The following is a 22,259-nucleotide window of genomic DNA, read 5'->3' on the forward strand; positions in this document are numbered from 1 at the left end:
CTCTTTTTCCCATAGTTGCAGAGGTTTTATCAGAGAGAGGGGAGCTACTGACATATTGCAAGTGAGATGGACCCCATCGAGGCCATTGGCTCCTGGAGACCTGGTCAGAGCCAGGAGAAAATGCTGGGTTTGGGTTTCTCAGGGTCACAGAAAGAGGCAGAATGGAAGGGTTCTGCAGAGCTCTCGAGTCTAACCTCCTGCTTAAAGCGGGGCTAGCTCCCAAGGTCAGGATGATCAGAGCCTCTGCGGTCCAGTCAAGTTTGGAAATCCTTCAGGGATGAAGGTCCCACCACTACGATTCTTGTCACATCGATGCACCACACACACAGAGGAGGTTGTTTTCCTTATGTTTCCCTTGTGGCACGTGTGCCCGTAGTCTCTCATCTTTCGCCATGCACTGCTGTGTCTCCCTTCTCCACCACCCTCTCTAGGTAGTGGAAAACTGAAGTTTGGTCTCCCCAAGCCTTCTCTTCTCCAGGTTTCTGCTGAGCTTTCAGCCCCAAAGGGCCCAGATGACAGTGTGGGCAGTGTCCTGGGACACGGACCTTGCCCTGAGGGTTTGCGATCGGTGCTGTACACCTCCTGAAGTTGCACTGTTCTCCTGAGAGGGGCTTGGGGGGGGAGAGGGACCGACATCCACAGTGTCCGCACGGGGAGACCAGGACAGGTGTCGCTGGGGCTGGAGGCGGTGGTGGGGCAAGGCCCAGGGGAAGGGCTGGGATTAGGGGAGCTTTCTGGGCATCTCCTGCCCAAACTGCAGCTGGACGGCTGCGATCATCTGCTACCCTCTGCTGGTTACTGCTCCCCGCGCCCATCAGCAGGACGTGTCCGGCCACCTGCACCCAAGCGTTGTCCAACGCCCTTTAGAGGCAGCAGAGCTGCGCTGCACCCAGCAGCACCCAGCCCTCCCTGCTGCCGGCATGGGGGGCTGCCAGCCCTTGGAAAAGGTACTGTGGGACCCACACCTGCCTCCGGAGCGATGAACCAGAGGGTTGGCTCATGGCCGAGCACCTTGCTCGGGTGGTGGTGATGGTACCACCCTAAGGGTCGGGCTGGAGCCCGCTGAGCCCCACGGCCAGTGGTGCCAGGGGTTCTGGCAGCAGGGGATGCCACGCTGCCGCCGCCCCGGCCCAGCTGTGAGAGCTTGGTGGGAATGTCACCCCAGCGGCTGCTGAGCCAGGCTGGGGCAGGGCTTACCCCAGCTGAGCCCCGTCAGGCCCCGTTACCCGCCCGTAAGGGCTCTGTGTGGACGGGATATGCGTGGGGTCTGTGGGCAGCCCGCAGAGCAAAGCCTTTTGCTGCCGGCAGCCTGACGCTGCGAGTCGTGCTGGGCTTGCTGGAGGGCGGGAGCTGCAGCATCGGCCTCCCGGGCCTCCTGCCCTGCGGGTCTGGGAATGGACAGCCGGGGAGAGAAGGGAGGAGGAAGACCGTGTCAAAGCTCTTTTACATCCATGGCTATGGGAAAATGACCTTCCCTTGGTGCCTGGAGCCTGGGGAGGCAGTGAGCAGCAGAGCTGGGGCCTTCAGGGGGGTGGTTTGGCAGCCCTTGGTCCTCCCCAGGGTGATGAGGAAGGAGGTCGGGCTGGCTGGTGAACAAAAAGTGCCTACAGACATCCCAGCTTGCCAGAGCAGAGCTGGGAGTGACAGTCCCAAAACTACTCACCCCCAAATTTCCAGGGCTCAGCATCCCTGGAGCTAAGCTTTACCTGCATGTGGGAAAACAGCCTTGGATGCTCCTTTGGTGGGGGAGCCCACACCTCTGCTCTGCTCCTCCCGAAAGTGCTGGGGTGCTTGGGATGACTGTGGGGGCTGTGCCGGCCCCCCGGCTGTGCCCGGCTCTGCGCTGCCTTTGGCTGTGGGGGCGGCAAGGGCTGCAGGGGAGCTGGGGCTGCCTGACATCACGAAACCGGGTCTCCTGGGACAGCCGGGATCGCTGCCAGCGTGGCGAGGTTGGCCCCAGGGAGCACGAACCAGTTGCTGGCTCCGGCAGCCACTGCCCTGCCCTCTTAATGAGGGACAATTAGGTGCATCTCATCGGTGCTGCAGACTTGCCCCCCGGCCACAGCGGCTGCAGGGAATGCCCCCAGCAGGGACCAGGGCTGATGGAGGGGCTGGGGCAAGAGGGGCTCAGCTGGGGGGCACTGGGGGGATTGGGATCTACGGGGGCACGGGCAGGGTGATTTGGGAGGTGAGCACTGGGGCAGCAGCTGCACGCCAAGGAGCTGCGGGCTGACCTGCGGGCTGGCCACCCCCAGACAGTGACCCCGGCACATCCCTGGGGGGACTTTTTCCCCTTCCAGACCTCACCTGGGTGAAGGGATCCGCACCCTCAGCATCTCTGGGGGCACATCCAGCTGCCCAGCAGGCTGTGACCATCACCCCCTCCGGCAGCCCACGGCCAGCACGAAGGCCCCAGATGTCCCCACCATCAGCCTGGCACAGCACGGTGAACCCCTCTGTGCCAGGCGCTGGCACAGGAACAGACGAAGCTGCGGTGGCCGGGAACGAGACGGGCTGGAAAGGAGACGGGTGTTTCGCTGCAGGGGAGGGTGGACTCTGGCGGGACGGGGCTGTGCCGTGCTGCCCTGGCCCCGGCCCCGGCCCCGCTCCGGGGGTGCGTCTGCCCCTGCACAGATCACACGGGGCTGGGGGATGCTGGTTCTTGCTGTGGGACAGGCGGGGGGCTCCAAATCTCTGTCCTGGGGGGTTTGGGGATGGGAGCTCTGTGTGCTGAGGGGTGGGCCAGCACCCTTGGGTGCAGGGCTGAGTGGGTGGTGGGTGTCAAGGGCTGTCCCCATTGCAGGGCCCTGCACAGCCACCTCGGGGTGGTGACACCAGATATCTCCTGTCTGCATGTGTCCACCCTCCTGGGCACCCACCCAGGGGTCCCCACAGCCCCTGCCAGGCTAGTGCTGCACCCATGGCCCCCTATTCCTGGTGTCACTGCACCCCATAACCCTCTGCTCTGGCTGCAACTGCACCCCACAGCCCCCCACCCCAGCTGGCACTGCACCCTGGAGTCCCTTCCTGGCTGGCATTGCACCCAGAGCCCCCTGCCCCAGCTGGCACTGCACCCCACAGCCCCATCTGCAAGTGAGACTGCGCCCCATAACCCTGTGCGTGGCTGACGCTGCACCCACAGCCCCCTGTCCCCACCAGCACCGCACCCTATAGCTCTGTGCCAGCTGGCGCTGCGCCCCCCAACAGCTGGCGCTGCACCCCATGCCCGTGCTGCCGTGCAGAAGCCTCCAAGCCCTGCCCTGGCACCGCTGCTGTGCAGACCCATGCCCACACCCTGCCTGTTCACATGAGGACCCTGAGGGCAGTGCCTGCCTGCGGGCACCCCAAAAGCGCCTCCTGGGTGAAGCAGGGCTGTGCCGGGCCTGGCCGGGCTTCGCCTGGGCGTGAAGGGTGCCTGCACGGCAGGAGGGGCCAGGCGAGGCGGGGAGGAATGCGAGTGGGAGAGCGGCCGGGCATGTAGCGACAGCTCCTGGGGCGCGCGGCGCCGGGGATCCCACACGCTGCACAGGGCAGGGAGCAGAACCCCGGCAACAGGGCTGGCAGCCGGCATGGGGCACCCCATCGCCCGCCCCCTCTGAGAGCCCGGGAGCGGAGGGTGGCGAGTCCCGCAGGGGCAGCACGGCGGCCGCGGGGGTCCTGGCCCCGGGGAGCTCGGCTCCGACGTGGAGGGGCTGGAAATCCCCCCGCGGGTGATGCCTGGCTGCGCCAGCACGAGGTGCTGAGGGTCCCGGGGGGCTGAGGAGCCGCTATGACCCCCGAGAAGGTGCTGAGAGAGGGGGTGCTGGAGAAGCGGAGTGGGGGGCTGCTGCAGCTCTGGAAGAAGAAGCGATGCCTGCTGACGGAGAAGGGGCTGCAGCTCTTCAAGCCCAAGGGCTCACGGCGCAAGGAGCTGAGCTTCGCCCGCATGAAGGCAGTGGAGTGCGTGGAGTGGAAGGAGCGGCACATCTACTTCACGGTGGTGATGGACGACAGCCACGAGATCGACTTCCGCTGCGCGCAGGAGGACCCGGGCTGGAACGCCGAGATCACCATGGGCCTCGTCCGCTTCAAGAACCAGCAGGCGATCCAGGTCGTCCGCGCCCGGCACAGCTGCCGAGCAGGTACCAGACCCCTGCCGTGCCGTGGGTCAGGGTGCAGGAGGGTGATGTCCCTGGCTGCTGGGTCCCATCAATAAGTGGTTTGGTTTCCCCATGGGAATCACAGAGGGGGTCCCATGGATGGGGTTGGGTCTGCAGGGCGATGGTGGTCGCGTGGGCCCCTGCACTGGCTGGGCTCTGCCCTTCACATCCCCCGCTGGGTTTCATAAAATCATAGAATCATAGAACCAGCCTCCCCGCATCCCTGGAGAGGGACTTTCTGACACCCTCCCTCTGTCTGGGGTGGTCCTGAGGGGTACGGGGCTCTTTGCCATCTTGCACGTGGGATGGCAGTGAGGACCATGGCTGGCTCCGCGCCTCAGCTCCCCTCGGGGCTGGATCCTGCCCCACGTCCCAGTGCTGGCCGGGTAGGTAACGAGCGCCTTCTCCCCACAGTGGTGCAGTTCGATGCAGCCCCGGTGGGACAGCCCGCAGAAGTGCAGCGTCCGAAGAGCAGGATGGAGAAGGCCCTCGGCTCGGCGGGCGGCGGGGAGAACGGGATCCCAGCGGGCAAGTGAGGCCACCGCTGTCTGCAGCCCAGGGACAGCGGCCCCGGTAAGGCCAGTGCGGGCACTGGCTCCCCCCATCCTGGCGCAGGACAGAGGCATCGCAGGAGCAGCGCTGGCACAGCTGCAGGGGTTGAGCCACATCCTCTTGGTGTGATGGGGCAAAGGACACAGCCAGGGCCACCACCTGGGGCTCCAGATGTGGCAGGAGGTGACATCCCTGCCTGGGGGCCCACCACCCTTCAGCTGACATGGCCAGGACCTTGGTGGACTGGTGGGGACCCCCAGGCCTCTCCTGCAGGACAGGGGATGGGATGGATGAGGTTGAGCGTGAAGGAAGCGGTGCGATGGTGAGCTCTGCCTGAATGCCAGTGATGCTGGGACAGACGGATGTGGCCGGGGACGCGGCTCCCCCTGAGCCCCCACGTTGAGAAGGGGCTGGAGTGCTGCTGCTGCAGCAGGGACCCCTCCGGGCACCATACCTGGACGGCGTGGTGACACGGCCATGCTGCTGGACCTGCCCTGCCCTGTCCTCGGGCTAGTGGGGTACGCTGGGGAAGGCAATGGGGACCCTGACTCCCTGCAGCAAAAGTGACCCCAAACAGGACCTTCTGCAGCTTACCCTGGTGTTGCTTTGACTCGTGGGACCCCGCAGGGTATGGGAGAGCACAAATCCCGCACAGAGCTTCGCCAGTTGTTGACATCCCCCTAAATCTGCCAGCATCCCACAGCTGGGCTGCAAAGCCCCCCACTGACACCCTGAACCTCTCCGGTCATCCACCCCACTGCGCCTGTGTCCCCAGGGCTTCCCACGGTGGTTTGTGGGCAGGCGACCTGGGAGCAGCGGCTGCCTGGCTTTGCAGGCAGGGACGGCAGACAAGGGAGGGATGGCTCTGCCTCGACAGGCAGCGCAGACACCAGCGCCTCGAGCCACCGGGCTCCGCAAGCCGGAGCCTGAGCCCCAGCCCCGCGGCCGGAGGCACCGCAGATCCTCCTGGAGATTGCCGGGCTGCGTGGGAATCGGGGAGCGCGGCACCCCGGCCCCCCAGGCTGCAGCAGCCGGCCCCAGCCTGCATGCCGGCCGCCTCTGCCAGACCCCGCCGGGGCCCATGGAAGCCCATCCCTGTGCCAGGGTAGCTCTGGGGTGGCTTTGCGGGGGGATGGTGACGTGGCCGGAGCCCGCTGACCGTGCAGGGCCAGGCTTGTGCTGGCTCTTTCTGAGCAGCCTGGAATGTGTGGACCAGCCCCCCAAACTGAGTCCCCACACACATTTCGTAAGGGAATGGGGTTGTCGGTGGTCAGAGGAAGGTGCTGGCACTCACATGGCTTGTCCATGGCAAGGATCTCTGTCCCGGGGTTTCTTGTAAATCCCCAGCTCCCTGAGTCAGGGGATTCATCAGGCTTGTCCAAAGTCCTGTAAGCATCCTGAGCCCGTGCCATGGCAGGGCAGCACCCAGGGCTGGGAGCAACCAGTGCGAGGGTTTTTCCAAAGATTCTGAATTTCGAGCCAGTTTTGGGGGTCCTGACTCCTCATTTTCAGTTTTCCTACTCTCTCACTCTCTGTAAGTAGGTATTTTCTGTTTCCCAAATGCCAGAAAGGAACTAGGGAAGAAAATGGTCAAGCTGGGCGGGTGTAAGCGCCAGCACTGGCCATGGACACAACCATCGTGCACTGACAGACGAGCTGGGCGGAAATGTAGGCAGTTAATAGAGGAAAAGGGACAGAAAGAGCAAGGCATATTGCTGTGTTGGCATTTCGGGTCCAGGCTTGGGGAAGGTCAAGGATTTCCATCCCCATCCCAAGCTGCTCATCACCCTGCCAGAGCCCCTGCCTATACCACGTGTGCCCCAGGTTTGGGAGTTTGTCCTGTGCAGACACCCGAATCCGCCAGCTCCACCCGCGGTGGGTGGATTCACAGCCTGACCCCGGGAGCCGGGGCCGGGGGCGAGAGCCGAGCCAGCGGCAGGCAGGTGGGAGGCAGGATGGCTTCACCCACTGCCTGTGAGGGCTGAATTTTTCATGCAGAGGAAAAGGTCACCCAGAGACTGAAAGGGAAATAAACAGCCAAGAGACTCGGCCAGTCAGCGGAGCAGGGATGGGGCTGGTGGCTGGTGCATCCTCCATCACCAGTAACACGGTGCCAGCACGTTGCTGGCCCTGATGGGGCTCAGTGTTGATGGGTGAAGTTGGGTAAATGGGGTGCTTTTACCCAAGGGAGACTCTCCTGCAGGCAGGGGCTCAGGGAGCAACCTGGTTACAGGGGAAAGCAAGGGTGGGGGCAGAAGGGCCCTAGGAGCCTTGCAGGAGGCCAAGCACTGTGAAAGTATTTTTAACTATTTGCACAGAGTTAGGGATGCAAAGGAGCTCGCAGCGCTCTTCCAGCCAGCCTGAAAAGCGGGGAGAGGACACACAGGAAGCATTTCTAGTGCGCCTGGTGATGGGGAAACTGAGGCACGGCAGGGGGTTGGGAGGCGTGTGGTCTTGCAGCCCCCCTGGCCAGCACGCCGGCTCCCGCTGCGAGGAGGGGCTGGTTCCTGGGGCCCCCTGTGCTGGGGACAACAAGCAGAGATGGGGCTGAGCCCCAAAATGGAGCGAGGTGCCCTGGAGCTGCCTGAGTTCAAAAGCAGGAGCCTGAAAAGCCGGCTCTGCTGCTCCCAGCCCCGAGGTGTCCCCGCTCCATCGACCCTCCCCGTGCTGCTCGGAGGATGCCTCAGTGCCGGGGCTCCTCCGTGCAGGCTGGGGGCTGCCCTGGGCCTCCACCCCTGGGACCAGCGGCTCCGCCAGCACCCATGGGTGCTGGGGCTGACACCCTTCGTGCAGCACCACGACAGTGAGATCAGGTACATGGGAGGTGGCTGGGGGAGCTTCAGGGCCCTTTTTTCCAGCCGACGAAATCCCAGCACCCAGCCCTGGCTTTGGGGTCAGTTTGGGGCTGGCTGGACCCCACCAACAGCCCGTGAAGGCAGTGAGGGTCACGCTGCTGAGGCGGAGGTTTGCAGCATGATGGTGCCAATGCTTTTGGGCAGGTGAGACCATGTGTACCTCCTCCACCATCGTGTGCCCCGCGGGGAGGCTGGCAGTGCCTCGCTGATCCTGTGAACGTCGGTGGAATTTGTGAGTGCTTTTTCCTCAGATAAAAATGAAAAGGAAAAAAAAAATCACAGTTGTAGCAAGCAGTATTTCTTTTTTAGCTTTGGGTCAAGTGTCTGGCTTCCCTTAGGAGTTCTTAAAATTATTGCTGTCCATCCTTAATTATAATTCTTAAATCACTGGATTTCATTTTTGGAATCCAAAACCTGCCCCAAGCAGTGCCAGGCTGGGGAGCTGCCCATGCCCTGCCACGTCCACATGACCATGGTCTCGGGGAGCAAAGAGCCGGGACATCCGCACCGCCGCTGCGGTGGGTTTGGTCATCGCCAATAAAGTCCTCTTGGGTTTGGGTGTAGAAGAAATGCTGTTGTCCGTAACATAGAGCTTGGGATGCTGAGGGGGGTCCAGGCAGGGACTGCAGGGATCGCACCGGTGTTAATTCCCCATCCCCAATGTCCTGATGTTGTGACTTAAAGAGGGTGTCCCAGGGGGTGGTGGAGGTGGTGGGTGATGAATGTGGTTGTCAGCATCACCCACTGGTGGAGCTGGGGTGGCGGGAGCCCATGGGAGGGAAGGGGCTCACCACCCCATCGGGCACCACATGAAGAAGCAAAACTAGCGGCCAGGTGTTGCTGGAGCTGCAGAGGGCAGCAACGGAGCTGAACACGAGCCAGCCCCCGTCCGTCACCCGCTGTCCCTGAGCAGGGGGTCACCAGCCTGCCCTGGGGGTGGGGGTGGCTCAGCCCAGCCTTGCAGCAAAAGGGGATGCTGAGATTCATCGCGGGTCTCAGAGATAGATGGGAGGGCCTGGAAATACCCTGAAAATATCTAAAAAGTGTGTCAGGAACCCTCCCTCAGCCTGAAATTTTAGATTATTGGAAGGAGTCTTTTATTTCCCTGTGAAATATTTTGCCTTAGGCTGAAAACCAGGCTGGTTTTTAGGATATTTAAACTGACATCGCTGTTGAACCGTGTCAGCCCATTAACACGGACAGAACAGCTAATATCCCTCTCTTGTTTATAAGAGTCGACAAGATCAACATTGGGAAGGTTTCATGTGTCACTTGGCAAAAGCACGGAAAGCTTAAAACCTTCAGTGGGTGACTTGGCTCCATTTTAAAGTCTTTCCACTATCCCAAAGTAGATAATTCCTCCTTATCTAATAAAGACTTTTCTACTTGCAAATGGCACGAAGCAGGGAGCAGGTGCGTAAAGAAGCCGTTAGCTTTGTGGGGGACCCCCCCCAGCTTTGGCACCTTCTGCAAACATTTCAAATCTCCCCAAAGAATTCAAGCTGAGAAAAACAACTTTTCCCACAGTATTTCTAGAAGTGGAAGGTATTTGTCCCATTTTGTGAAAATTGTCCTCACTTTGGATCCAGACCCACAGCTGCTTCCACATGGATTTACCTCCTGCAGCTGTGCAAAGTGGGAAGAGCGAGTCTCATGCCCATGGATGAAGAGGCAGAACACGGGCCCCATCCCCAGCTGCAGCACGTGCAAGGTGGTCTCCGGCCAGGTAGAGGTTCCCAGAGCAGGAGGCCGTGGCTGGAGAGGGCAGGGCTCTCCAGGGGCAGGAGCAGCTGTGCTCACCCTGGGAGCCCAGGACACGGAGCAGCAGATCCCAGATGGGTGAGGAGCCTCTGCCCCGCTGGGCGGTGGGAGATGTGGGTGTCCTGGTGGGGCTGATGCAATGGGGTGAAGATCGGCAGGGCAGCGACCTGAGCTGGGAGAGGTCCCTCAGGCCCAGGGGGCATGTTTGGGGTCTGGCCTGGGGCCTCCCTGGCTCCCAGGTCGGGCTGTGATGATCATCCCAATTCTGGTCCACTTTCCATCTCCACAGCTGACCCCACTGCAAGCTCCGCTTCGATGCCTTGGGGCGTCACCCAAGTTTGGTAAGACTCTCAGACGCAGCAGGCAGAGGAAATCCTTTGCAGGGCTACAACAAGCACTGACTGTTGGAGAACATCCCCGGGAGCCTGTCACCCTGTGCTGTCACAAACCGACGCAGCAGTTGGGACCAGCTGGGTGCCTTCTGGCAGCTCGTGAGGGGTGAGAGCTGCCGGCTGATCTGCAGAACAAACACCCAGGCAGGGACCGTTTCATCAGGACAAGTGACACGGACCCTCACGACTTCATTGCGATGTGACACCGCAGCCCTGCGACCTTGCACTCACCTCACCTGGAGGAGATGACCTCAGTGTCCCCGTGTCTCTGAGCTGTTCTGCAGAGGGAAAACCTTCTCCCACCGTGTTGTGAGTCTGTGGGGCATCCCCTGTCCCAGCCTGGTGGGAAACCTGAGGCAGCTGGTGGGCTCCTGCCATCCTCCCTGGCACTTGGGGCTGGCTCTGAGCATGGCAGCTGAGGGGTGGGAGGGATGTGTTCGGTGGGTGAGGTCCAAAGGACAACAGAGGCTCAGCTGCTGTTTCTAAGTCCGTCCTGGATGCCCTGGGAAGCCCGTGGTCTTTGTGAATGCCATCAGGACTGACAAAGCGAGGATGGTGCTTGGAAGAGGGCAAGGACAGGATGGGTGGGATGGCTCTGGGGCCGTGAGGTGGGAAAGGGATCCCTCCAGCACCGCTGCAAGTCTGCTTCTTCAGTGAAATAGGCTTCATGTGGGGCAACCAAACTGCTCACAGGGGTCAGAGACTTTTGACTTTGGAGGTCTACACCTTAAGGAACCAGGGAGAAGTGCAGCCCCAGCGCAGCTCTCCTGAAGCAGCTGTGGTCGCCCCTGCCACGCTTGTGGGGCTGATGCCCAACGATGAGGAAGCACCAACACCCTCCAGGGACTCAGCAGGTCCAGAGGGAAAGGGAAACTGCCCACACCCACCTAAGCACATGCAGCGTTGTCCACTCTAAAAGACCGTACACAGGTGACCTGTAGAACCACTGGGATGTTTAGGGACAAGCGAGCTCTCCCTGGGGTCATGGTCCTGGGTGGGTCTGGCCTCCCCGTACAGCTCTCTGGGAAATTTCAGTTGGCATCCATCCCCTCAGTGGCAGCCTGTGGGGAAGCCTTCACTTGAACCAGTGGCTCCCAGGAACGGGTGGATGTTATTTTGCTTTGAATTTGGCCTCAGCACTGGTCTGCCCCATAGATTTCCAGCCTGTCCCCTTCCTACCTGCCAGCAGCCCACAACCTTGGATGGTACCTAATAAAACAATCCCTCATCTTGAGGCAGCTCACTGTGGTTTGCGAGCCAGGGATGGAGACCCAAAATGCCCTCACCATGTCAGCCGGAGAGGAGGGATGGGGAGATCCTGGGCTCCTGCCAGTCCTTCTGCTGCCAGGCCCCTCTGGCAGCACTGGAGCTTTGAAACTGATGCTGAAGCCCCCAAATTGAGGGGTCCCGTTACCCCATCCCTCACCTGCCCTTTCATCCTCCTCACTCCAGGACCCGCAGAGGATGAAACCTGAGACTGGAGCAAATGGCATCCGAAGCAGCCCCATCCCGGGGCAGCGGGAGCTGGTCAGGTCTCCAGGGCACGGCTGCGGGGAATGCAGCGCCTTTGTCACAGGCTAATTTTGGCTCCTCTGTGCTTCAAAAACAATCCCAAGGCAGCCAGGAGGAAAGATGCTGGAGGCACGGCCCCACAGGAGCTTTTGCCTTATAAAGGTCTAACAGGGCTGGTATAAACCCTCCTCCTCGGTGGCTCGGGGCAGATCCGCTGTGCTGGTGCTTGGAGCTGGGGAAGGGGAAATGTCCCTGGGGGGCCCCTGAGGAGGGTGGGCACAGGGGGGTTTCTCCTGTGCTTGCTGGGACTTGACTAGTGCATGTCAAACCAGGATCGGGCTGTCACTGCCATTGCCACTGTTACCGTCACCGACCTCGCACCAGTTTGGGGGCTGCTGCATCGCCCCCCACCAGGGCACAGCTCCTCCCTTGGTGTCCAGGCAGGGGGGAAGGAGCCAGGAAAGGCGGCTGTGCATCCCCTGCTCTGCAGGACGGGGGGCTGTCTTTGCTCCCCACCATGGGAGCTACCCCATGCATGCAGCTGCGTGTCCCTTCACTACCATAATAGTCTCAGGATTAAAATACCGGGCATTGTCCCTGCTGGGTTGCACGCTGGGAATTGTTTGCTCCTAAACTTGCCCCTAAAAATATCAAGGGAACAGGTGTTGCCTGCCCCTGAGGTCCTCTGCTGCATGAAGCCTCCCTCTGCAGGGACACTGGGCGAGGGGCTTTATGGGTTGCAGGGGGGCAAGAGAGCAGGTTTTTTGCTGCTTTTCAGGAATTTAACGGAGAAAACATCAGGCCTTGTGAGGGGCTGAAAGTTGCTCGAGCATCCCTATCTGCTGTGCCGTGCTGGATGAGCCTGGACGGTCCTGCTCCCCAGAGAGGGGGCTGCCCCATCCTTGTCCCAACCGATCATCTGGCCTGATGCTGTAACCCCAGCTTTGCTGATGTACCCCATCACCCCTCGGCAACGTGCCCCGGCCTGGCCCGGGGTGGCTTTGCCTTCCTGCTCTGGCAGCTCTGGTGGCTCCGGGGAGGCCCCTCAGCCAGTGCGCCCCTGGGGACACGGCAGCATGCATGCACCGCTGCGCGTTGGGGCCAGCACCACATCAGCTCCCCAGGCTGCTTGCACCCCCCTCCCTGCCGAGACTTTCAGAAAGAAAAACAAAAGAAAAGGAAGAAAAGAAAAAAAATTCAGGAGATTTTCTGCAAAGGAAAAAGCATTGCAGTGTCTTGGCTGACGGTTTCTGCCCCCCTGCGGGCTCAGGGCTTTTCCAGCATCTCTGATGATGGTTTACGTCGCAGAGGGACAAGGCGGGTGTGCCACGAAGAATCCGCCCCGTCTGCACGGGCATTGCCCTGGTACCGCAGTCAGCCTGACCCGGCTCGTCTGCGCGCTCACACACAACATGCGCGCGAGGAGGGCGTCGGGCAGCGAGTGCCGGCCAAGCTGGGGCGATTCACGGAACCCCAGACTGGCGGGGGTTGGAAGGGCCCTCTGGAGCTCACCCCGTCCCACCCTGCGTGAGCAGGCACCCCCAGAGCAGGGGCACAGGGCCGCGTCCAGGCGGGGTGTGAATGTCTCCAGGGAAGGGACCCCACAGTTACATGTGGACTTCATGCACATTCACATGCAAACAGCACAGGAATTCAGCAAATTGCATCAGGGTCATGGGTGCAATAAAACATGGGTGCACTAACATGCCTGGGCGATGTGCGTGTGTCACCCCATCTTCGAAGCTGTGCCCCAGGTGTGTGCAGCACGTCACGGGATGCTGGGGCTCGCAGCGAACGTGTGCACACAAGAGGGGATTTGTGCTATTTTTACTGACCACTTGCAGGCAGGCTGTGATTTAATACTCCCCCCTCCGCCTCGGGTCCCTGGCAGTGCGCGGCTCTCCGGAGGCCAGGCATCACCTCCCTCCTGCACGGCCCCGAGGTAAGGCGCTGCCCTGGGTGTCCCCCCACCCGTGATTCCCTGGGTGTGCTAAAGGCGACATGAGCGCGAGTGTGAGACCACCGGTGCTTGCACGTGGTGCTGGGGTGGAGAGGAGCCCCTGGCAGCAAATTTGTCTAAATTTCTCCCCCTGTCTGAGGTTGCTCAGGCATTTCCTCCGCTTTTGAAGGGACGATTGGTGAGACTGCAATGGGGAGAATTGCTGCTAGAAGCCCCAGCCTGGTTTTGGAGCTGAGATTTGCCGGATTTCCCTGAAAACTGACAAACAGGACTGTTTTGGGGACCATTTCTTGTGTCCTAGCCTGACTGCTCAAGGTCACTTCTCTGACCAGGGAGGTTCGGTTCGGGGGTGCAAACGCTGTGTGCAGGGCACTGTGTTAGCTGGGTGCGTGTCCGTGGTATCTGCCCAGTCTCCTGGGATGGGGAAGGATATCAGGATTGACTGCGGGTTATTTCTTTTTAAGGGTTTCCATGATTTAATGGTTTAATAACCTTTTTAGGCTTTTCACAGCTGGGGGCATGCAAACTGCAAAATTAGCTTGTCCAGATCCTCTTGTCCTCATCGGAGAGCAAATCCTCTTGCAGATGCTCCAGATCCATCTGGAGGCCAAAAGTCCCTGCAGGAGATTGCTGGGCATGTCTCACCGGCACAGCTGAGTCCCAGCTGTCCTCCGGGAAGCCAGTTTAGAAATATCTGGCCCTACAAGTTTATTGACCTTGGTAGAGGTCGTCAGCTGAGGTGTGCTCTGGGTCCCACCTCTACCGATGCTGGGCTTTGCTCCGCCAGGGAAGGAGGGAGATGCTGAGAGGCTTTGCCCAGCCATTGCTCACCTCCAGAGAGCCAAAGGCTTCTCTGCCTATCCTGGAATAAATCGTGGGGGAGCAGCTGGGACCCGACCTGCTCAGTGCACCGGTGCCAGGCAAGAGGAGTCACCGGCTCTATGTGTCTTCTGGGACCTTTGTCTTGTCACCAGAAACCTCCAAAAAGGCAGCTCTGGCTGCATCCGACTGATGTGGCTCTTGGGAGAAAAAAATCCTGGGGTTATTCTTTGTAAATCCAGGGATCTGGCAGGCCCCAGGGGAGGTGGTCCCTGCTGGGGTTATATGGCATTTCCCCCTCAAACTCCACTCCTTCAAGCCACGGCCCTGGCCAGGCAGCAGGGGGCATGGGGAAGGGGCAAGCGCATGGAGCTGGGAGGTGCACTGAGATTTGCTCAGCACAGGCTCCACGCACGCCTGGGAGCAGCTGTCTGAGACCAGAATTGTTCCTTTTTCTTTCCCCCATCAGGAATATTTGGGGTTTAAAGGGTTTTGAAATTTAGGGGGGAAGCAAAGATGTAGAGACAAAAAAATCCCAGCTTTGCCATTTCAGCTCTGAGGAAAAGGGTTAAACCCGTCACTGGAAAATGCTGTTTCCTTCTGCAATGTGGTGTCAGTTTGTTACGCCTGGTTGGAAGGAGAAAAAAACCAACTGATTGGCATTTTCCTACACATTTTTCTATTACTCAGGTTTATGCAGTGCCCCAGCTTCTTGGCAAGAGAAGGAAGTGTTAGAGGCAGTGCTGGGAAGCTAGCGAGGCAGCGCGTTTTGGAGCAGCTGCCAGGGCATAGAATTACCAGGCAAATTTAAAATATGAAGCTGTGAGTATTTCACCAGGGACACGGATGCTAAAGGAATCTGCTCAGTCGCTTGGCCATGACTCGTTACCCCTTGCTCCGGTGCTCCTGAGATGGGTTTTGGCTCCACCGTCCTTGCGGTTGCCCACGGGGAGCTGTGGGACGGGACTCTCTGAGCCAACGCAATGTGGGGGGCCCCAGGGCTCCCCGCTTCTTGTGGGCTTTCCAGCCGCGCTCACCTCCGGCCCCTCGCCCCGAGCTGGGGTGGGCGCTGCGGCTGGCGTGGGGGCAGCTCGGAGCTTCGGAAAAACCCCGAGCAGCAGGAGACCGTGTCCAATGGGGGGCCGGATGGAGGCAGGTTGGAGCTTGCCTGAAATAAGGTTTCCTCAGGGCTCGGTGGCTCGTCTTGGTGTTTCACAGCGGGATGGCAAAGCTGCGGAGTTGCTTCCCTCCGCCAACAGCACGGGGCAGCACCGGACCTCAGGAGCACCCCGCCGCTGCTGCAGCTTTCTGGGTTTGGGTGGATTAGGGATTTGATCCTTTATTTCAGCTTCTTTCTTTTCTTTCTTTCTTTCTTTTTTATTGTTGTTGTTGTTTATTTTGTTTGTTTGTTCGTTTTGGCTTTGCAGGCAAACAGCACGCCGCCGCAATGCCAGAGCCGTAAGTAGCACAAGTTTACCTTGGATTTCACTAGATCCTCACTGGGCTGCTCATGCCAGCTGAGCTTGTCCATTTTTGGGAGGGTTCAGCTGGGAGACCAGCCCTTGCTCAAGACCTCTGTGCCATTTCCATTGCAAAAACTGCCTTTAAATAAAAACCGTTAGCCATTTCAGTGTCCCAGCTCAAACCTTGGAGCCGTCCTAGACCCTGAAATAGGGATCCGAGGTGGGCGGCACCACTCGTTTTGCCGTGAGGCTCTTCGCAGCACGTCATACATATACAACATATTCCCTGGCGTGAACAGAAGGGAGAAACCTCCCTGCAAGGGTTTCATCAAGCAATGACACGGAGATGCCCCAGCCCTGCAAACCTGTACAGGATCCAAGCATCGTGCGCGCCGGCCCCCGGCTGCGCGGGGAGCACGTGAATGAGGGTGTTGTGGCCCAAACCGCAGGGACCGAGCTGGGGCTGGCACGATGGGCACCGGGACAGCTCGTGTGCTGTGTCTGAGTGGCGTTTCCGCCTCCTGAGTGGTGGCCCTGAGCGTCCGCTGCATTTCCAGAAAGCACCGACATCTCAGTGCTGGCTCACTTGCAGGTGGCCGCTATTAGAGAAATAAGGAAACCAACTGCAATCACACGAGATGCTTTTCTTGACTGTCGCCTCTTTTTGACTCTCTTTCACTGATGCCCTGTTCTCTTGTCTTGTTCCTTACTGCTCCTTCCTGAACGCACGCCTGCCTGCAGGGAGGTAAGTGGCTTTCCTTGCGGCAGCGATCTCGGTGCTACTCTGCGTTTGCTGTGAGTTTGTTTTCAAAGGCCTTTTTTTTTTTTCCCTCCTCCCCTTTCCCCTAGAGAAAATGCAAGATCACAGCCTCACGCAAACTCTTGTTGAAGGTGAGTCCTGAGGGTTGGAAACTCCCTGGGGTTTGTCTTGCTGGAGAAAAGCAGCTGGGGTTGAAGAGCGTGGTTGGTGGGACGGCGATGAGGAACAGCAGGAGTATGGGCCCTGGGGAGCAGCTCCCATTCCCACCTCTTGTATTCTCAAAAATCCTCACTCATGTGGGCTTTGTGGCCCATACACCAAACAAACCTCCCCTCACCTCCACTTTACTAAGGTGGGGAGAGACTCTGATGCCTCTGCTCTAAAGCCACAAGCCTTATGTTTGTGCACCAGCAGCTCTGCAGCACAAGCTTGGGAGCTCCCCGGGCTGTGCTTTGGGAAAATCACTTACTGCCACAGCAGAGCAGAGCGATGTGGAGAAAGTGCTGATGTCAGCCTCCATCGAGACCACCGTGGTATCTCGGGCCCTGCCGTTCCCCCTGCCTTCAGGGTCACCACACAAAAGGTGTAGGGACCTTTTGATGTATGTTGCAGCAGCACAGTGACTTTGGGAGGACAGCTACAGCAGGGAGGAGGTTTGGAAGGCAGACAGGACTGTCCTATCCTACATCATTGTGCGAGGAGGCTCGGGGGGGAACAGAGGAGCCTGTTTATTCACACTTCTGCCATTTACTTGTGCTTGTAGAGTTTGATGCTGGCAAAAGCAAAGGAGGAGTGGGAGCAGGAGATTGTGGACAAGCAGTCGGAGAAGGAGAGATACCTGGCTGAGCGGATCACACCACTGCACACCAGTGGGCTTTCCTTGAGCCAGCTCCAGGTATTTCTCAGGTCTGAGGGTGATGCAAGCTCCTTGGGAGCATGGGAGGCATTGCTCACTGCTCTCCTGTTGTGCTTGGCCCCCAGGATCTGTGCAGGGAGCTGCATGAGAAGGTTGAAATTGTGGATGAAGAGAGATACGACATTGAAGCGAAATGCAACCATAATACTCGGGAGGTAGGGGGCAGGATGGGCTCTTTGCTTTGATGTTAACTCCCTTCCTGATGGTAGCTTGGGCCTCAACAGGGGTCTGTCATGGACTGGGCTGAGCTTGGATGTGGGACACAGACGAGGCTTATCTAAGGGTTGGTATTTGCTCTGCAAGGCATCACTCAGCACAGGGTTCATCCCTGCCTCAGGGAGCTCAAGCTGTCCACTGGGTCCACAGGCAGCATCCTTGCTCTTCTGTTCAACCCTTGTGGGTCTGAGAGCTCTGTCTCATGGCTGCCATCCGAGCAGGCTGGGGCAAGGCAATGACAAACAGCTCTCTGCTCAGGTGGACAGTGCCTTGGTGAAGGTCCCTCATGGCTGCAGGAGAAGCACAGACCCCTCTGGGGCTCCGTGTCTGCTGCTGCTCACACAAGAACTTTTTGTGCAAGGCAGCCATGAGACAACCTTCCACTCCTCTTTTTCTCAATCTGCAGATTAAAGATCTGAAAATCAAAGTGCTTGATCTCCGAGGAAAGTTCAAGAGACCCCCCCTGCGGCGAGTTCGTGTCTCTGCCGATGCCATGCTGCGGGCTCTGCTGGGCTCCAAGCACAAGGTTTCCATGGATCTCAGAGCCAACCTGAAGTCTGTCAAGAAGGAGGACACAGAGAAGGTGGGTGACTCTTCTAGAGACCAGAGATGGAGACACCTCCTAGGGGTGTCCTTGCCCTTCTCCAAGGTCCCCTGTGAAGCCTGCATGGGTTGTGCTTATCCCTTGCAAACCTCAGAAATAGCGCAGGGTAGTCCTTGTGAGGCAAAGCCCATTGCAGGATGTTGTAGGGCCATGTGAGAGCAGCTTGGCTGGGCCAGGTAAATGGTGGATGATAATAAGTGAGAGGTAGGGCTACGTCCATGATGCTCTTCCCTCCCAGAACACATGGGGGTCTTTCAGCTGGGGCCCGCTTGACATGTTGACTATTGAGCTGCACTAGCAGAGAGTTTGGTCTTTGGTCTTCAGGGAAGCAAGAGCTCCTATCGGGTGTGATCACACCCAGAAAACACCCAGGAAACTCCCAGGCCCAGATTAGATAAGACAGAGCAAGCCCAGCAAGCACGCTTGGCCTGAGATAAACAGCTTGGTTCACACCAGCTTTGCAGAGATGGAGAGGGGAAAGTCTTGATACCAGAGACAGAAAGTGATGCCCAAAGTTGCGTGGGGTGTGCAGGCTCCCCAGCTGCAAGAGTTGTGCTGCTTTCCTAGTGCTTCTTCCCAAAGGGTTTTTACCCAGCTCAGCAGGTTGGATAAGAATTTCAATTTTCAATTATTTTTCCATTCCCCCCCTCCCCCCCCCCCATTGCTAGTAGGGCACATTTTCAGTCCTTTGGATAAAAACTGTGTTTACAGTCCTCAACGCCAGGTGGTGAATGGATCTGAGTTTGTTTTAGATGTCGTGAGATGGTTTGGCGGCATGGCTTGGAATCTATGAATGCTTGTGGGCTGGCAGAGCAGACACCTGGGCATGCTCCCAGAGCTGCTGTCATCTCCCTTTTCTGCTCTGAAAGTGGCTGCCAGGCTCTCGCTCTCACACCAGCAATCCCAGTCCCCTCCAGAAGCTCGGTGAAGGTGGAAATGGGTTTTATGTGGGCTGGGAAGTCTCTGCAGGGAGTGTTTTTGCTTGTGTTTGCCCTGGTGTGCTGGTGTAAATCTGGATTAAGTCCCATGTGGTGGTTTCTTCCTCTTAAAGAGATTTTCTGTTTTTTTTTGTCCCTTCTGGTGCATTAATGCAACTTAGCCAGGCTTTGGGGAGGTATCCACATGAATCCAGACTGCCCTGCGCAGATCAGGTCACTGTTTGCCATCTTCCTGGCCAGCTCTGCGTGCAGGGACACACGGTGTAGCTGGCTCCAAGGCGTCTGCAACGGGGCAGCCGCCTTCCCCATGCTGCCTGTGCGCCGGGGCCAAGGCGCCCTGCAATGGGGTGGGACAGCGTGGGGCTGCCGGCTGCCCCATCGCACAGCCGTTGCAACCTCCGTCCCTGTCCCTCCCGGCAGGAGCGCCCCGTGGAAGTGGGCGATTGGCGCAAGAACGTGGAGGCCATGTCTGGGATGGAGGGGCGAAAGAAGATGTTCGATGCTGCCAAGTCCCCCACGGGCCAGTGAGAGGTAGGGGACCAGTCCGCTTTCCCCTGCAGTGCCCTGTGCTCCCCACAGCATCCCTGATCTGTGCTTGTGGCCACGTAAATGCAGAAACACCCCCATTCCTTACAGAAAAAGACATCACCTGCCCCATCTCCCACCCCACACTTGGGATGGGTGCCTGTGCTGCACGTCCCCGGCACGGAGCCCGTGCCAGCAGCTGTCCCCCTCTTCCAGCTTGTCCTCCCTGGCTCGCTGGGGTCAGCCACCTATGCTGTACTCATCCTGCATGGTGCCGGTGTTGCTGGCACCAGCCCAGGCTACTGTAAGCAGGGCTGCTTTCAGCAAAAATCCTCTTCTGCCCCACTGCTCCGCTCTGTTTCTTTCCCACAGGAGCATCGGGAAGGAAAGCCTCCCCACCCCTGCTGCCTGCCTCCCTTTCCCTTGCTGCCCCTCCGTGCTCTTTATGCCCCTACCCTGAATTCACCACCAAGCTGAAACACGTGGACAACAGTGTGGGAAGGAGATGTGAGCTTCTTTCTTTCAGCTCTGCCATCAGCCCCGCTCCCACACGGCCCCAGCACGGCAGCTCCCCGGTATCACCTGCACGGGCCATGCTGTCTCTGAGGGGCCGCTGGCCTTCCCTCCCCTCCCGCCACTGCAGAGAGGCCCCGGAGACGGCTGCTGGTCCTCCCACTCCCCCATCCTCCAGCGGGCGCAGCCTGAGGTGTAGCCATGTGGCTACACATGTATTAAAGGATGGTCTCCTGGGCAGCGCGCCGCATGTGCTCATCTCTGTGGGAGCATTGGCCAGGGGCAGGCGCTGGTCCACAGCGCGGTGGGGAAGATACCCTGGTTCTTTCCTGCCACCCTGCCATGTCCCTGTGACGGCGCTCAGGCCAGCAGCACGCCCTGGGGTCAGACTTGCTTTGGGCTCACCTGTTCCAGCCTCCCAGGCTGCTCTCTGGTGTCTCTGGTTCCCCAGCAGCTCTGCTGAGACCCCCCGGCCCTTTGCATGGGCCACTCCTCTCCCCTCCCATGCACTGCAGCCCTCGCCGGGCTCCAACATGCACCAGCCTCCCGGGCAGCAGGGCTTGGGTCTCAGTGCGGCGGTGGCTGCCTGCCAGCTCTGCACCTCTAGTTTTGGAAAAACCTTCAGAACTTGCTCACCCAAGCACTAACTCTCTCACCGGCTGCTCCATCACAAGCACTGGAGCTGTGGGAACTGGGGCAGCCCCATTTCAGGGCTTAATTCGAGCAATATTGCAGGAGGTGAATCCATCTTTCAGTCCAAGCAGCTTGTGCTTCCCCACTAGTCCTATCATTTGCTATATTACAACCCCTCAAACTGCAGCTGGTTGAGTGCAAGCAGCTGGGAAGGTGCCAGCTCATACCCAGAGCAGGGATAGAGGGGAGAATTGGTGAGAATTTACACCAGATTGGGTCTTCTGGCTGGTTGCACTGCAGGAGATGCTGAGGCTCAGCCCCCATGTAGTGCCCTTGGTGGCCGTAGCAGTGCCCTGTCCGTGCCCCCGAGGCATCCAGAGGAATTGCACTGTCCATAGTTCCAAACCTGAGCCACACGTGGGTGTTTTGCAGCACCCTCCTGTCCCTGTGTAGTGAGCTTGTGAAGTACAGAAAGTGCTACAAACTCGGCGCAAAGTGCAGGTCCCCAGACAGGCACCAGGGCTGGAAGGAAACAGCATCAAAAAGTGTGCGGTCTCCAAAAGAGCTCAGTCTTCCCAGGAAAACATTGCATTCCTTAGGGACAGAAGAAGGTAACCCACGCAGCTGGCCCTTGCAGGACTTCCTGCAGCAGATGCAGGTAGCTCAGAGGCCGACAGCGCAAGTGAGGGTGACCATCACAAGGAGGTGGGTTTGGGCTCCAAGCCAGCAGGACAGCTGGATTGCTCCGGGCATCACATCCCCTCCTTTGGCCAATTCAGGGATACTGAGCCACTTTTGTCCCTAGGCAAAGAGGGTTAGGGCAGATGGCAGCTGACGGGAATGCTTATTTCTAGCAGGGCCATTAGCACTCAGGCTGCCACAGCACCCAGCAGCTCCTTCACAGAGAATTTAAGACTCAATATAAACACTCTTCCCAAAATCAGGGTTAGATCAGAGGTGGCTGAGCTGGAACATACACATTTGCTTCCTTCGCAAGCACAGATGCTCAGTCTTTGTGTTTCCACCTGACCCTCCATCAGCACCCCACTAACTGGGGCCAGGACCACCCCCCGCATGCCCAGAGCAGTTGCACAGCACACAGAGCCTTTTCCACCCATTTTTTTTCTTTCCAAGCTTGATTTGGTGGAGCAGCCGCAGCCTAGCACGGCACTAGGGCTCTCTGACCGCTCGTCCTCACACTGCGCACCTCGGATGGGCTCCCGGCAGGCGCAGCCCTGGGAGGCGACTCTGCTCTTGGGGGTGATCGGAGATCATGCGTGGTGAGATCCCAGGGTGCTGGAGGTAAAATGTTTCGGTCCTCGCCCCTCCAAGCTCGCTGCCCGAGCGGGAGCCAGGCGGAGGCAGCGTCCTGGGATCTCGCTGCACACGCTATCCCCAGAGGGAACTCACACACTCGGCAGCGATCCTGGCAGAGGAAGAAAGGTGTGTAGGGAGAGGTAATAACTGTTACCTGACCAACTGGTATAGCTGGAAAACGCAAGAGAGGTTTCATGGAAACAAAGCCTTCTTCAGACCTGGAACAGAGCAGAAAATGGCAAGCCAAGTCCAGGTCGAGAATAGTTGCTCTGAGCTTAGGGCAATTATGCTAATTTGGTAATTAAAAAAAAAGAAAAAAGGGGTGGTGTTTGTGGGGCGGGGAGGGTTGTAGTGAGATGAAAGGCAATATGGGTGATGGGTGCT

At 59.0% G+C, this 22,259-nt stretch overlaps 2 protein-coding genes across 2 annotated transcripts; both read left to right on the forward strand.

The window, feature by feature from the left end:
- Positions 1-3,492: 3,492 nt before the first annotated feature.
- PHLDA3 (pleckstrin homology like domain family A member 3) lies at positions 3,493-7,793 on the forward strand. Its single transcript, XM_075115320.1, has 2 exons — positions 3,493-4,121; positions 4,554-7,793. The coding sequence occupies exons 1-2, from the start codon at positions 3,770-3,772 to the stop codon at positions 4,673-4,675; spliced, it is 474 nt and encodes a 157-aa protein (XP_074971421.1). The 5' UTR covers positions 3,493-3,769; the 3' UTR covers positions 4,676-7,793.
- Positions 7,794-15,121: 7,328 nt separating this feature from the next.
- Positions 15,122-20,164, forward strand: TNNI1 (troponin I1, slow skeletal type). Its single transcript, XM_075115726.1, is given in 9 exon segments — positions 15,122-15,274; positions 15,276-15,372; positions 15,426-15,448; positions 16,303-16,344; positions 16,977-17,108; positions 17,195-17,284; positions 17,752-17,928; positions 19,308-19,418; positions 19,785-20,164. Coding segments are annotated over 8 exon segments (819 nt in total). The 5' UTR covers positions 15,122-15,124; the 3' UTR covers positions 19,416-19,418; positions 19,785-20,164.
- The last annotated feature ends 2,095 nt before the right edge of the window (positions 20,165-22,259 follow it).

The sequence above is a fragment of the Phalacrocorax aristotelis genome, chromosome 21 (assembly GCF_949628215.1).
Source record: "Phalacrocorax aristotelis chromosome 21, bGulAri2.1, whole genome shotgun sequence".
Taxonomy (NCBI): domain Eukaryota; kingdom Metazoa; phylum Chordata; class Aves; order Suliformes; family Phalacrocoracidae; genus Phalacrocorax; species Phalacrocorax aristotelis.

Coding starts and splice junctions, on each gene's coding strand:
- PHLDA3 (XM_075115320.1), top strand. CDS start 3,770: ATGACCCCCGAGAAGGTGCTGAGAGAGGGGGTGCTGGAGAAGCGGAGT. Junction 4,122..4,553: donor CCGGCACAGCTGCCGAGCAG/GTACCAGACCCC, acceptor TTCTCCCCACAG/TGGTGCAGTTCGATGCAGCC.